This window comes from Prenolepis imparis, unplaced genomic scaffold (genome assembly GCF_030444845.1).
Source record: "Prenolepis imparis isolate NDT839.2.m4 unplaced genomic scaffold, iyPreImpa1.0 SCAF_11, whole genome shotgun sequence".
NCBI classification, from domain to species: Eukaryota; Metazoa; Arthropoda; class Insecta; order Hymenoptera; family Formicidae; genus Prenolepis; species Prenolepis imparis.
In genome coordinates this window covers 366,563-381,094 of record NW_028141169.1, presented here as the reverse complement: position 1 = coordinate 381,094, position 14,532 = coordinate 366,563, and the positions used below count along the sequence as shown (strand labels likewise).

Sequence of the window (14,532 nt, the reverse complement as noted above, 5' to 3'; positions counted from 1 at the left end):
CATTAAAATTTCATTATTTAGCGAAAAGATCTGCTTGGTAAAGTATGATACAAATTCTTTACTAATCAGTCTTTTAAAGAAGAGGGCAATGTGTTTTAAGATTGCACATTTTCAGTCTTTCTTCCCTCTTGATTAATTATTAAATTTATTATAAATAAATACATTCTCGATAACATTTAATAAGATGTGACAATAGGAAAAACATTTCCCCATTTAATTTGTTCTCTTCCCTTACCGTTAGTTTCAAATTTATGTTTGTATTACAATGAAACCGAGTTTTGTGTTATGGACGCATATATATATATATATATGTATGTTACACTTATAACACGGTTGAAACACCATAAGAGAATCTGTAGAAAATTTACAATTTTCTAAATGAGAATATATATTAATATATTCGGGCGATATCACTTTTTCTCGTTTTTCCGCACTTGTGCCACAGTTCAGTAAAATACTATTTCTTGGCTTGATAATATACAAAGTCTTGGGAAAAACAGAATCTCGTTTGAATTGAACTATTGAGGTTGTTGCTTCTTTTTCACTAATTCTACCAATTGTCTATAGCGCACTTGGCATTCTTCCTATAAATAAACGATAATTTCTATATAATTCACTACGCAAGCGAAGAATATGTGACAAATAAAAATCTCTTACTTTTGTTTTCCCTTCAACACAATGTGCAATTTTTTCCCATCTCTCTACCGATGCACCCTTGGGATATTTTGTGAGAGCTGCCTCTAATGCTCTCTGCTGTTCCTGGCTCCACTCAGCGGTGCTAACTGTATTTTCGTTGCGGGTCTTAATCTTCTTTGGTCTTTCTTCCGCAACAACTTCCTCTTCGACTGATTCAACAGGCTTCAAACCTTCATCTTTTACCTAACATAATAAAAGCGTACAACTTTCTCAACCTCTAGTCATATTAAAAATCTTAAAAAAAATTAAATTGATATAACAAGATAATAACTTTTTTAGCCATGTGTGTTACTTCTGCGACAGTGCGATTCATAAAGCTCGCGATTTTTTCCCATCGTTCTGGAGTTCCACCAGGATACTTTTTTACATACTTTATCAGTTCCAATATGTCATTGTCGGTCCACAAGCCACCGGATATCGTTGGCTTTTCGCAGACGTGATTCGTGTGATTAAAGTCCTCTTTCTTTGCGGCCTCTTTAAAATTGCTGCTACTTCTCTCTTGCGGAGTAAAGCCAGGCCTACGTTTTCGAACGCCGCGCGACGTTACTTCTGGTTCTGGTTGCTCGTTCTCTTGTGCTCTAGAAAGATATTTAGGTTTTTACAAATAATATATTTAAATTAGATAAGAAATACAAAAAGTTATATACTCTCTTAATGCTTCCTCTTCCTCTTGCTTTTTCTTCTCCTTTCTTTCTTTCAAGACTTGAATAATGAGACGAATGGTAGAAGGTATAGCTATTATTGAACCTATTATCCACCTTGGTAATTGAAATGGAAGAGTATTCCACATGGTTGGTGTGGGAATTTTTTCCAAGATGTCTGCCAAATCCGGTACATCCATTTTGCTCTTTCTGCTTTTCTTTTGCATCTTTTGAAGCTTGCTACCTAAAACTTGTTCCTGTAATCGGTATAACAGATGTTAATTCTTTTACTTTTTCTCTTCAGAAGAGAAACGTATCTTCAGAAAGATGATGTACTTACGTAAGTGTATCGTTTTTCAAAATATGCCGCCCATGCTACAAGATATTGTCCTATTGTGATAACTGTGAACAAAATAACACTCATTTCCAGTAGTCCCATCTTTCGAACGTGACGATAGTAATACACTGCCGATCGCCAATTTGGCAAACCATTAACGAGTACATTATCATACTTCTGGCGCTTTCCAGGATCTTTCAGAACGTCGTAAACTGCGACTAACTAAAAGTGAGATGCAAAAGCTGTCATACACATATATTTTCAATAATTTTTGTCTCTTATTTTTGTATCTATAGAATATATACCTTTCTAAATTGTTGTTCTGCATCCTCTGCCGAATTTTTATCCGGGTGCAGTTGTAACGACAAACGCCTAAAAGCTTTCTTGATCTCCGACGCGTTCGCAGACTGCGAGAGAAGACATTATTTATTAATATTAATTTTGTTAATAAATTAATACATTAATAAAAAGTAACTGATTAATAAATTAATAAAATTCATCACTGAATATCTCGAAATATATTGAAAACGTGGCATTTAATCGCGTTTAAATATATTTGTAGAAAAATCACCTGTGTAACGCCCAGGACATCGTAAAAATTTTGATTGACCTCCTCGACGACGTCGAACACCTCCAACTCATCGTTGTCCCATGCATGGGAGAATCTAAACAAGGTGTTAAGAAAATATAAAATTCCAAAAATGATCAATGGTACATTCATTTTTATCCACCGCATATAGACATAATTATTAATACACGCGCGCGTTTCTCTCGGTTGCGAAAAATCTCTAATTTTACTAGGACATAATATTTTGCTTTCCGGCGTCCTAGGTTAGAAATTTTTTTTTACGCAAATCTGCCACATTGCAATTATCTCTTCTTCGAGATTACGATACGTCACAATTATACGATATATTGGTCGATACGTATGAAAGCTTGTTGCACATACTAGATACGTCAGTCAAAAATCGACCAATCAGCATCGAATCGGCCGCTCTGTCGCACTTGTCCTGATTGGCTAGGACATTGCAAGAGGACCAATCGGTACGTTTGATAAACTCGACGTCTTGTGTTGGAAACTGTTTTGCGTGCACAATGGTGTCGTGGAAATCTGTCGACTGTCGACTGTCGAATTTGTTGTCGTTGTCGTGTTGTGTCAATTTGTATTTTTACTCGATTCTCTGATTCTCGACAGAGATTTATTAATACGGCATCAAGATGATGATGGACTATTTTGTGACCAACAATTCCTTAGCACCCGCCCCGATGGGAATTCAAAGCACGGCGGGTGCTGTGCCTGTGAAAAATGATAAAGGTTAGATTTAAAATCCACTAAAGTGAAGCATAAATGCTTGGCGAAGCAAAAGTTATTTGTTCAAATATAATTTGATATAAAAATTACGCGATTATATTATGGATACCTCCTATCATGACACAGTGATGACAGATATTAACAATCAATTAATGGAAACATAAAGCACGTGCTCAAGACGAAAGAATAATTCATAAGAAACATGCACTTTCATCTCGTTTAAGAATACTTAGCTCATTTTTATTCATATAATGCATGTACATTCATATAATTAATCTACGTTTAAGCCTTGTTCTTATTTGAAGAATTGCGTTGTGTTTACAGGTGAATTGTCTATGAAAAAGGTAAAGGTACATCGTTACGTTTCTGGTAAACGACCTGATTACGCGGCAGCAAGCTCGGATGAGGAGTCTGAAGATGAGGATTTTCTCGAGAAGCGTGTACATAAGAGTTACGACGACAACGAAGCCGTCACAGATATTACCACGCATTCGCATGCGAGAATCAGGGACGAGGATGATCCGCGTCTGCGAAGATTAACGCGACAGCAAAAGGAAACACCGGCAGAGGTGCGCACAGAGAGACACAGGCACATTCACGAGCCCGAGTTTATCGAAATCGAATTGGATAGAACGCGAGAAAGGATCAAATTGGAGAGCTCCGATTCGTCCGAGGATGAGGAAGACTTGTCAGACTCTGAGATAGAAAAGCGACGAGAAGCCCTAAAGCAACGAGTGCTGTCTAAAAAGGAAACGGAGGAAGAATTGATATACGGCGAAGAGGAGGACAGATCGCGGGAAAGTTCGGAGGAGAGCTCGGAATACGAGGAGTACACAGATTCCGAAGAAGAGACTGGGCCGCGATTGAAACCCGTGTTTGTTCGCAAAAAGGACAGAATCACGGTGATGGAAAAGGAGAAGGAGGCGATGCGGCAGAAACAAACAGAGGTTGAGAACAAGAAACTCGCCGAGGAACGAAAGAGACAAACCTTGAGGATGGTGGAAGAGGCGGTGCGAAAGGAAACGCAGATGGGTAATAAAGGTAATGCCGAACAGGAGAGTAAGTTGAACGACGTTTGCACGGACGACGAGAACGACGAGGTAGAGTACGAAGCTTGGAAACTGCGCGAGCTCAAGAGAATCAAGCGAGATCGCGAGGAGAGGGAACAGCTCGAAAAGGAACGTCTGGAGATCGAGCGTATTCGTAACATGACCGAGGAAGAACGAAGGCAGGAGGCACGATTGAATCCGAAACTGATTACCAATAAAGCGGCGAAAGGAAAGTACAAATTCTTACAGAAGTACTATCATCGTGGTGCTTTTTACTTGGATAGAGACGATACCATATTTAAACGCGACTTCTCTGGCGCGACTTTGGAAGATCATTTCGACAAGACGATTCTACCGAAAGTCATGCAGGTAAAGAATTTCGGACGTAGCGGTAGAACCAAATATACTCATTTGGTAGATCAAGACACCACGCAGTTCGATTCACCTTGGATATCGGAGACTGCGCAAAATCTAAAGTTTCATAATAATCAAGCAGCCGGGATGAAACAAGTCTTTGACCGACCTTCCTTAAAAAAGAGGAAAACTGAAAATTGAATTGCACAATATTTTTTTTTCTTTTTTTTTGTATTTTATTTTCTTTTCATAGCAATTACATCTGGAAACATTGTAGATAAAAATATAGCAATATTATTAACAAGTATAAAACTTAAGAAAAACATTATTGACATTATTATAATAATACATAACTTGATCCATATTGTATCATTTTACAAATATATAATAATCTAACTTCATTTAACTGCAAACTTGCTATTTAAATGTAAAACTCTTATATCTTAGGTTGAAGTATACGATTTTTCCATCGTTTTAATCAGAAAGCACAATCTTATTTCAGAAATTACTATTCTAAAGTATACGCTAAATTGAAAATGCATGCAAAATAAATTTCGATTCGCCATGTAATATTAAAAAAAAAAAATTATATCAATTTCTTGAAAACATTTTAGTAAATATATACAATATATTCTTTCAATAGAAGTCTCTTACGTTTGTAATATGGCAAGTTGCTAAATTGATGCAAAAAAATTTATTGTTTGTTACCAAATTGATAATAAAATATACAATTTTCATTAGTCTAGGCAATATAAAGATATATAATGGAGTCACAGATTGTGCAGCTAATTGATAAATTAATAGAGAAACAACACATTTGCATCAATTTAACATATTAATCATAATCTGGAAGCTTACATAATTGATCAAAATAATTATATGATTATAAGACTTGCCATGGATGAAATATGCGTTTTGTTCGATGAATATCTATAAATTGGTGCATACATACGAACAAAATACATCAAATACATACATACATGCATACGTACATACATACATTCGTATACATATGTACAAAATGTACATATGTTATATAAAAAAATTGGAAAAAACTTATATTTCAAGTTGCAGTCTTTTTAATGCTTGTTTGGCGGCTGCACATTTAGCTTGTTTTTTGTTAGCTCCAAAACCATGATAATGTTTCTCTTTACCTGCAATAGTTATTTTCAAAGTCACCATGATTGTATCGGTACCTTCGATCAATTCTGCATCCCTGCAATATATTATATTTTAATGTGCGTGTGTGTATATACATATGAATATGTACTGCAAGAATGATACTTTAAACATATAAAAACATGCAAATGAAGAGAAACTTACAGAAACTTAGGACGTGCATCTGTATTTTCATATATTAGTCGCACTGGATGTTTAGGAATGTTTTTGCTAAATTTATCTGTAAAATATATCATTATATATCATTTTCAACAAGATAACAAATCAACATGGATATATTGTGAATGAATAGATTGAAATCAAAGTAAGTAAATCTTTTTAATCTTGATCAAATCTCTGTTACTTTTCTTATTTAAATTACTCTTTATCGAATCATAGATTGTTATTGCTAATAAATTATTGTCATAATATTATTTATACATTTACCAATTTCCTTATATGTAAAACAATATACAATTTCCCAAACTTTTGTAAGATTTTTGCCACTATCAAGATAGATGGCTCCGATCAAAGACTCGAATAAATCTCCAAGAACTTTAGGAACATCAACATATTCTGCCAAATTACATTCCTCCTCTTCGAGTAATACACACAGCAGCTGTATTAAAAAAAAAATATATATATATATATATATATATATATATATGATACATTATATTATTCATTATAAAGTTTATATTAGTTGCATACCTCGTCGTTAACTACATGATTCCGTTCTTGTTGAAACTTCACAAAGCGGTCGATCGCTTCATGCAATTTCGGAGCATAGGATAATAAAGCAGTATCTAGACCATACCGTACTGCCAAGCAAGCAAATGTTATATTGTTGACGAGAGCAGATCTCAGATCAGTGAGATCACCAGGACTCAAGTTCCCGCAAGATTCATAAATGTAACACGTAATCAAAAAATCTAGAATCATTAAGGAGACTTATGTATTTTTGTAATTGCATCTTCAAAAAAATTGAGAAAGATGTGTGCGAATGTTTTGTATTCGTATCATGTTGTATATATTTTAATTTCGCCAAACAAATTGGTTAAACAAATTTTGTATTTACCTAAAATAGCGTCTCCGAGAAATTCTAATCTCTGATAACACTCGGTTATTGTATTCGCTGAGTAAGATGGATGAGTGAATGCCTGAAATGAAATAGATATCCGTCATTTCATATTACATATTGTAAATATAAAGAAAATAATAAATTAAATGTAATATACCGAGAGAGGAGGATTTGTATTGATTTAATAAATAAATAAATATATATAATAATTTATATTTATTCGCGCGCGCAGTCACTCTTTTAGCAGATTAAGATTACCTGCAACAAAAACGCTCGGTTGTTAAATTTATAGCCAATCCTGGTTTCCATTGCATCGGCCCATGGCATGTATTTGTCGGGATCCCCGGAACCTATTATAGGATTCGATGGATTTTTGTACAGTAATTCGTCAATCTGAACCTCCGGCAATATGCCAAACCATTTGAGCAGTTTTGCGGCGCCTTTTATACCGTTGCTCTAATATCAAAGAAAGTACTTTTTTAATGCCTCGTATATTTTTTATTATTCTTACTCGAACGTTAAACTCAAGTGTCAAGACTACAATCAATAATGTTGCGTAATCATAAATTTACCTTGAGATAAACACCAATGAGCGCTTCTACAGAGTCCGCTACGGTCTTGTCGGATAAAATTTGGATACCGAGATAATGTTCGTAGCCGGTTTGCGTGTCTTCCTTGTCCCAGTTAATTACCGTTTGCTCCATCACATTTTTCGTATTTTCGCTTATATATCCGGTGAATTTCTCTTCTTGCGGTATTCGTAGCTCGTATAATACATTTGGCGCCACTGACTCGTCCAGCAATATCTTTTGCAATTGACGGAGTACCGTGAACGAGGGCGTGATAAAATTGCTCATAGGTATAAACGCGTCGTTCTTTATACGTCCGGGAATATCCTTCTTTTTGCCGCAATAATAGAGATTCCGATTACCGATTATCTTCCCCTTCACAGCCGTTAATAGACCCTCGTTGAATATAGGGAATTTGTGATATAAAAATAACGACGTAATAAACTTCAAATAAGAATCGCCTAGAGTTTCCAATCGCTCCAAGTCAAACATATCCGTACCTAATTTGGTAGTCAGTGCCTAAAATCAAATAAAATCTTGCAATATTTAATGAGTAAATTTCTTATATCTAATTATCATTACTGTTGATATGCGTAATGAGAAATAAATAATTTTACTCACATGCATGATTTCTATCATGTTAGGACCGTGCGAGAGAAAAAGTTTCTCAGACGATATAAGAATATCCAATGATGGTACTGATACCATCGGTCTCACAATGCGGCGACTGACAGGGCTTTTGTTCGTATTTTTCTATATTTCATATATAAATGTTATTATTTGAAAGATATTCATACATATATGATCACAATGTGTGCTGCTGTATTTTGCTTACCTGAACGTTATCATTACAATCTGTAGTTACAAAATGATTATAATATTGAATATCAATCATTTGGATTTGTTCCATATTACGATATAAATCTTGAGGTTCTTTGTCATTCACGAGATTATAATCTGTAATATCAGAATAATAAATGTTTATGAAAGTAAGCCCCATAAAAATGTTACAATGAATAAGATTAATCATATTGTCATATTTTTTTTTTAATCTACGTAATAAATATCCTATAATATATATATATATATATATATATATATATATATATATATCCTATAATAGATAATACATTATCGCCTTCATACCGTTTAAATCAATCAGATCCGTGTGCATTTTTTCGACTGCATCGTCTATCAGGTCTAATCTATTATTAGGTTCCTCCTCTATCAATTTCACGCCATCTTTTTTCGATGTTAAAGGAGACAATTTTTCTAACGTTAAAGATCCCAATTTAGTCTCTCTTGCGACAGTTACTCTCAAGTCTTCCGCGATCAAGAGTTGAGAAACTCTGTGAAGAATGGAAGGCAACGTGGTCGCTTTTAACCAGTATAGAGCCGGAAAGTTTATCCTCCAACATAGTTCTGGAATCAAGTGTTCCTGAAGATCCTCCACCGTGTCATCCGCTTTTTTATATTTCGCCGGCCCGTCGTACATTTTTCTGCGAGTTACATTTAATCGGTTAAATTATGCAAACGGCGTAAATTTACGCATTATTTTAACAGATGTACCTCGGTTTTATGTAGTTAATTTTGATCGGTATCGGTTTCACTTCCAACATTGATTGTTGCAGATTTTCTATAGTTAAATTGTGTTTCTCTTTGTAATAATGCGTGAACGTGTCGAAATCTTCATTGGGGAAGCACGATTCGGGCGTAAGATCGTCACATACTCGCGTAACTATGTAAACATTTGCTGATCCTCTGTAAGTTGGAGTGACTAATGCCAATTCGTAGTCGCTAGTTTTGAAGTCGAAAGGCTTAGATGGCATAATTCGTTCTATATATTGATATGTTCTCACAACGTCCCAATTTATCTCTTGATCCTCGTTCACTAAAACATTGGGACAAAAATGTAATATGTTCTCTCATCAATGTTGATGTATAAATATATAGATTGATTTTTAATATAAAATTTATAAAATGTAAACAATTTGTAAATTTACAATGTTTCAGATTATGTTAATAAGCATAAATCAGCAATTTATATTTTAATTAAGTTTACTCTTACGTGGAACAATTAGGAAAGAGTTTTCAAGATTTTCGTTATCAAAGACCATAAAGCTTTTAATAACAGGTATAATTTCACTGAACAATAGGAAATGAAATCTTCTGAGAGATTCAATATCTGCTTCGCTTAGTATCATTGTTTCATAATTGGGTTCGATGTCAACGTTTAATTCGCCGTCTTTCATAAAAATCGGAAAAGAGGGCATCTGAAAATGTGAAAAGAATTACATTGATATGTATACAATTCTAAATTAATAATTTTAGATACTCGTAAATGCTTCTACCTTTGGCAAATTCTTTGTAGAAAGGATACCAAAGCTACTCTTGTCATTCAGTAATTTGTAAAATGTTATACGTCTATTATCATAGCTCGTCATAGGATACGTAGGAGTACAATTAAGAATATGAAGATGCAAGATTTCTAAAGATTTTGGGAATGCGCCGTACAATGCCATTGGATGCTGTTCAAGATAATATTTGTAAATTAATAGATATATGTATGTACATGCATACATGTATATATGTTTGTGTGCGAGATAATTTCTGTATATTATAATATATTAATTGACTGTTATCACATGGTTCACAAGAAATGAAACTCGTGTAATCTCATTTTTTCGCATATAATATAATACTTGCCTCTAGCTTATGTCCTCGCTTTCTTTTATACGTGCCAGGCAAATAATCGTCTTCGTCTATCCAGTTTGGGAATAAGTAATTCAGATTTTGCACAAGTGCATTTCCGGTTACGGGTAATAGTTTGTCCGTCAATGCACCTAGCTTGTGCAAATTTATGCAAGTTTTCATTGCGGCGGATCGTTTAGCGCTCTCTATACTTTTCATAAAATCGCCATGAACTTCGATTTTCAGTGGTGATATGCTCGGTAGTTTAAGAGAAATCTGAAAGTTTATTACAATAAATATAAATATATTTATACATATTTTGCGAGGATATATATATATATATATATATATATATATACATATATAAATCAGATGCCGGGGAAAATACCTTAAACAGTGACCCATCATCACGTTCTATTTGATACAATTTCCAAATGGGTACCAGACGAACGAATTTGGATTTCATTAAAGAACTGCAATACATATTAATCAAGTTAATCGCGGCTGTCTCTGTTATACAACTTATTACATCATTTTGTTTCACTACATATGGTTCGATCTCGAATGTGTATAGATAGTTTGATATATCACTATCAGTAGGCAGCGTGCGTAGTTCACTTTGTCCCACCAAACTCTAATAACAATAAAATTGTAGATTAATGTTATTGATTATTCATTCTTGTTACATACTGATTTGTTGTGTTTACTGTTCTGAGATGTTTTATTTTTTTCATTTAATCGAAATAAATTACATTATCACGCATACACGTGACACATACAATATTTCATTAATTAATTATTATTATTAAATATTATATAAATATTATATGCCTTGCTCACTCTCTCTCTCCCTGATAATCAAATATCAGCAGTATATTCATCTTGAAAAGGAATAGAATCTTATAATTATAAATATGGAAATACATTTTATCCAAGTTATAAACATTTTTTCGATAATTTTCTTAAGAATGCCTAGAATTTCCTCTTAAATAATTATTTCTTTTTTATTTCAAAAAAATTAAAATAAGTGACATACTTGTTTTAATTTAATACATGCATACATCTGACATAAATATATCCTACATTCAAAACGTTTTTTGTTATATGTAATATACAAAGTTAATACTACATAATATTAAACAAATTTGTACGATTCGCAAGCAGGCAATTTTGTAATTTTTGGGCCGATAATCCTACGATTTTCTTCATTTTTAGTGTAAAAATCAGTGATTGTTGGAATACTTACCATTTTCAATCGAGATTCTGTATTTTTGTAATTTGTATATCTTTGAAGATAAGCGACATCGTCTTTTGGCATTAAAACTATATATTGACTTGAACTGTGACGTGCTCGACCCTTACTTTGAACGTAGCCTCTAAAATCCATCGGCATATCAAATCGTATTATCAATGTGCAAGACGGTACATCGATACCTTCATCAACGACATCAGTCGCTACAATGCAATTTGTCGAACCAGTTTTAAATCTGCAAAAACATTGATAAGCATTGATTATTAATTGTACCAGATTTATCAAAACATATTTGATTTGTTTTATTACTGCACATGGAAGTCTGTAATTATATTACAGTGTATGATACACGTATATAGAAAAAACAATTTTTTTTTTATAGATCTAATGTATTCATTATGCAACCTATAAAATATAGTATAATTTACATTATTTGATTGAAATATTTCCATCATGCTTCAATGTGTATCTAGAATATATGTGAGTGACTAATATATTGTATATTAATGATTTATAAGAAAAAAAAGAGAAATTACTATAATCAAAATTGGTTTAAAAATACACGCTAAATAAATATGCAAAAAATTAGATTTTACCTTTGCAATACTTCCTTATTCCATTTTGCAATACACGAAACCTCTCTACTATATTTGTAAGGATTATTCTGAAATCCAATTACATAATCGGCCGAAAGAAAACTGAATTCTTTATCGAGTTTGGATAGCGTCTGAAATAATATAAATTTCTTAAATACTGAAAATTAAATTATTTATATCTTTTCAATTGTAGCTACAATTATTGTTTATTTGCAATAATTTTGAAAAATATGGCATTCTTTGAAGGACTAATTGTGAACCTGCATTACTGCAATTATTAATGAGTATTCAAGTTAAAAATACAAAAAATGCTTACTTTTAGCATATGATATATCACTTGTGTCATAAATCTTTCCTTCACAAAAATAATGCAGCAGAACTTTTGATCGCTTGATAGGTCAGCTTTACATTTTGCTAATGTATCAAATAATTTTTTTAGTTGGTCGGATGTGTAGCTGAAAGTTTATATAATTGTTCAATATTAATGTAATATCAGACAGTACATTGTTGTGGTTTGCAAAATTTCTTTAATTTTGTCATACTAACTTGTGCAGCTGTTCTAATTCTGCGTAATCTTTCATCTCACTATCAAACAATTTTCTTATCGTAATTACTTGCGTAATCATATAATCCAGAATAATATCTGTCGTCTAAAATATGTTCAATAAATTTTAAAATTAAAAAATTTTTCAACATTTTGTCCACATGTCATTCAGAAAAGTAAATATTAATAATATTTCTATTCAAATCACACTTACGAAATCGTTGCAGTATTTTCTTAAACTTTCTAGCTGGATTAAATGTAACAAAGCTGACTTACTACCTCCAAATATACCTACAATAGAAGTTTTATTTCAAATACATTTTATATCTTGAAATGTTTATTAAACGTTCGGCGATGTATATAAAGATTAATTAAAGTGTACCGAAGTTCACTATATATTCCATTACATATACAAGTGAGTTTAATTACCTAGCTGAAAAGTGGTCGTCTCTATGTCTTTCATAACAGCTGTTAGTTTAGAAGATTTCGTTTTAGGCCGCATTTGTGGACTGGATTCTTTATACAAGTCATCAAAATTCAAATTTATATGTCTCAACACTTCTGTACTGTTTCTTATCACTTGAATTACCTTTTCAATTACTTCAGAATTTGGATATTTCTCGTATTTAATAATATTTTCCTTCGGATTTGTACAATATCCTTGGATACTGTCTGTTGATTCTACAGTTGCTATCTTTGATTGAAATGTTATTTCTAAAGACTGTAAAATACAAACAATTTTAAGGATCTTCTTAAAATCATATCAGTGAAGATTATTAATAATATTTATTATACAGTGATTATAATATTGTGATTTTGTTTACCTTGATTGTAGATTCAATTTTATCAAACTTTATATTGGCATTCAATAATGTTGCCGACATAGCTAAGACACGTGGTTGTTTATTTTTAGGACAGTCTTCGAATCGTTGCATAATCTGTCTCATAGGGTGATTAGCTACAGCCCTGTGGCATTCATCAAACACAATTAAGTTTACTTTATCTAATTTCATATATCCATGTGTGAGTAGATCCAGAAAGATTTGTGATGTTATTACCAAAACCTAAAGCAATTGGAAAATTATATTTTAATAACTATTGTTTTATAATAAAATCGAAATTATTGATTAAGTAAATGTAGTACTTGGTTTATTTCAATTTCAGCCAACCATTTCTCTTCCTGCCACAAATCCACCCCCATATCTCCGCTATAACCTTTACAAGTTAAATCCGTATGTCTGCTTATGTATTCCGCTTGTTGCAACACTAATGCTACTGTATTTACAACAAATATACTGCGCTTTCCACCTTCGCTGTAAAGCCTAAATATAGAAGAGACTTTTATATATTTCCAGGCAATACATGTAATCGATTCATGCAATGAAAAGGATAAATACAGACGCACATTATGAGGAAGATTAGAAAAATAAAAGTAATAATTTTATCGAGATACATACTCGCGTACATCAGCACTTAAATGTTTCAAGAGCATTACAGCTATGTATGTCTTGCCTGCACCAGTTGGCAAGTAAAGAATCGTATTATTCCGCACAGCTTTTTCATAGAGATCTATTTGATACGCCCTTGGAGTAAATTCGGTCTCGTCTGGTGATTTAAGCTCCATCGTATATGAATTGAAATTACAATTATTGTACAATGGAATATATTTGTTCGGCGATGGAAATAGACTCGAATTCGATTGATATAATTTTTAATTAGACAATTTGCAGTTCAAACTTTTAGGTTACATTGATGTAACTCGCAATCACAAATTTTTATTCCACCCAACTTTCTTATCACGTAATTCAAAATCGGCAATGTTTCTTAAGCAGGAAGATCGGATTTTTCGGAAGAAATCGACTCTTGACAAATAGTTACAAGACAAAATATCCTCACTCGCTGATCGACCGGCTACGTATCCACATATATATATACGTTTCTTCATTCCAGAAACTTCTTGTATACATTCCGGGGACAACCCCGAATGTTTCGAATAATCTCGAAGAATGATGAAAAAAAAAAAAACTATGTCAACTGATGCCAATTCCCTTCAAAATTTGCTTGTAATCCTGTGAAATTCTCCGTACACGCTAATTGGCTAGAGGCTAGAGAATAGGGAACGATACATTTGAATTAATTTTTTTATTATTTCAAATTTGAATAAGTTTCGATAGCCAATCTGATCGATCAACGTGTCAATCGTAATCGTAGAGGGAGAGGCTCACTTGCGCACAGTACAATTGCACACCGTG

The 14,532-nt window shown here is 33.0% G+C and overlaps 3 protein-coding genes across 6 annotated transcripts; 1 reads left to right on the top strand and 2 right to left on the bottom strand.

The window, feature by feature from the left end:
• Positions 1 to 128: 128 nt before the first annotated feature.
• Positions 129 to 2,565, bottom strand: LOC145942829 (dnaJ homolog subfamily C member 1). The gene is made up of 7 exons (XM_083049893.1): positions 2,246 to 2,565; positions 1,980 to 2,081; positions 1,678 to 1,896; positions 1,344 to 1,594; positions 968 to 1,274; positions 658 to 879; positions 129 to 584 (listed from the first exon to the last, which is right to left on the bottom strand). The coding sequence occupies exons 1-7, from the start codon at positions 2,408 to 2,410 to the stop codon at positions 519 to 521; spliced, it is 1,332 nt and encodes a 443-aa protein (XP_082906019.1). The 5' UTR covers positions 2,411 to 2,565; the 3' UTR covers positions 129 to 518.
• Positions 2,566 to 2,755: 190 nt separating this feature from the next.
• Positions 2,756 to 4,701, top strand: Mfap1 (Microfibril-associated protein 1). The gene is made up of 2 exons (XM_083049891.1): positions 2,756 to 2,989; positions 3,311 to 4,701. Exons 1-2 carry the CDS (start codon positions 2,893 to 2,895, stop codon positions 4,588 to 4,590), a joined length of 1,377 nt encoding a protein of 458 aa, XP_082906017.1. The 5' UTR covers positions 2,756 to 2,892; the 3' UTR covers positions 4,591 to 4,701.
• Positions 4,702 to 5,039: 338 nt separating this feature from the next.
• Positions 5,040 to 14,532, bottom strand: Dcr-2 (Endoribonuclease Dcr-2). 4 transcript variants are annotated; one of them, XM_083049849.1, is made up of 24 exons: positions 13,738 to 13,878; positions 13,425 to 13,618; positions 13,105 to 13,344; positions 12,710 to 13,001; positions 12,495 to 12,571; positions 12,283 to 12,386; positions 12,053 to 12,191; positions 11,737 to 11,885; positions 11,135 to 11,375; positions 10,277 to 10,522; positions 9,904 to 10,164; positions 9,549 to 9,725; positions 9,266 to 9,470; positions 8,767 to 9,088; positions 8,344 to 8,696; positions 8,033 to 8,154; positions 7,819 to 7,950; positions 7,201 to 7,716; positions 6,887 to 7,084; positions 6,626 to 6,707; positions 6,259 to 6,479; positions 5,995 to 6,166; positions 5,713 to 5,788; positions 5,040 to 5,605 (listed from the first exon to the last, which is right to left on the bottom strand). In XM_083049849.1, exons 1-24 carry the CDS (start codon positions 13,745 to 13,747, stop codon positions 5,446 to 5,448), a joined length of 4,689 nt encoding a protein of 1,562 aa, XP_082905975.1. In that variant the 5' UTR covers positions 13,748 to 13,878; the 3' UTR covers positions 5,040 to 5,445. The 4 variants fall into 4 exon arrangements, with proteins under 4 accessions (XP_082905975.1, XP_082905973.1, XP_082905974.1 ...); XM_083049847.1 differs by having other exon boundaries at positions 5,041 to 5,605; positions 13,425 to 13,602; positions 13,738 to 14,532; XM_083049848.1 differs by having other exon boundaries at positions 5,042 to 5,605; positions 11,737 to 11,867; positions 13,425 to 13,602; positions 13,738 to 14,532.

Excerpts from the sequence above, each read along its gene's own strand:
- Dcr-2 (XM_083049847.1), bottom strand. The coding sequence starts at position 13,904 with ATGGAGCTTAAATCACCAGACGAGACCGAATTTACTCCAAGGGCGTAT. Across the intron at positions 7,085-7,200 it reads TCATTGGTGTTTATCTCAAG|AGCAACGGTATAAAAGGCGC; the intron begins GTAAATTTATGA and ends CTTTGATATTAG. Across the intron at positions 5,789-5,994 it reads TTTTACATATAAGGAAATTG|ATAAATTTAGCAAAAACATT; the intron begins GTAAATGTATAA and ends TATATTTTACAG.
- LOC145942829 (XM_083049893.1), bottom strand. The coding sequence starts at position 2,410 with ATGCGGTGGATAAAAATGAATGTACCATTGATCATTTTTGGAATTTTA. Across the intron at positions 1,595-1,677 it reads TTGAAAAACGATACACTTAC|GAACAAGTTTTAGGTAGCAA; the intron begins GTAAGTACATCA and ends TACCGATTACAG. Across the intron at positions 1,275-1,343 it reads GAAGAGGAAGCATTAAGAGA|AGCACAAGAGAACGAGCAAC; the intron begins GTATATAACTTT and ends ATATCTTTCTAG.
- Mfap1 (XM_083049891.1), top strand. The coding sequence starts at position 2,893 with ATGATGATGGACTATTTTGTGACCAACAATTCCTTAGCACCCGCCCCG. Across the intron at positions 2,990-3,310 it reads GCCTGTGAAAAATGATAAAG|GTGAATTGTCTATGAAAAAG; the intron begins GTTAGATTTAAA and ends TTGTGTTTACAG.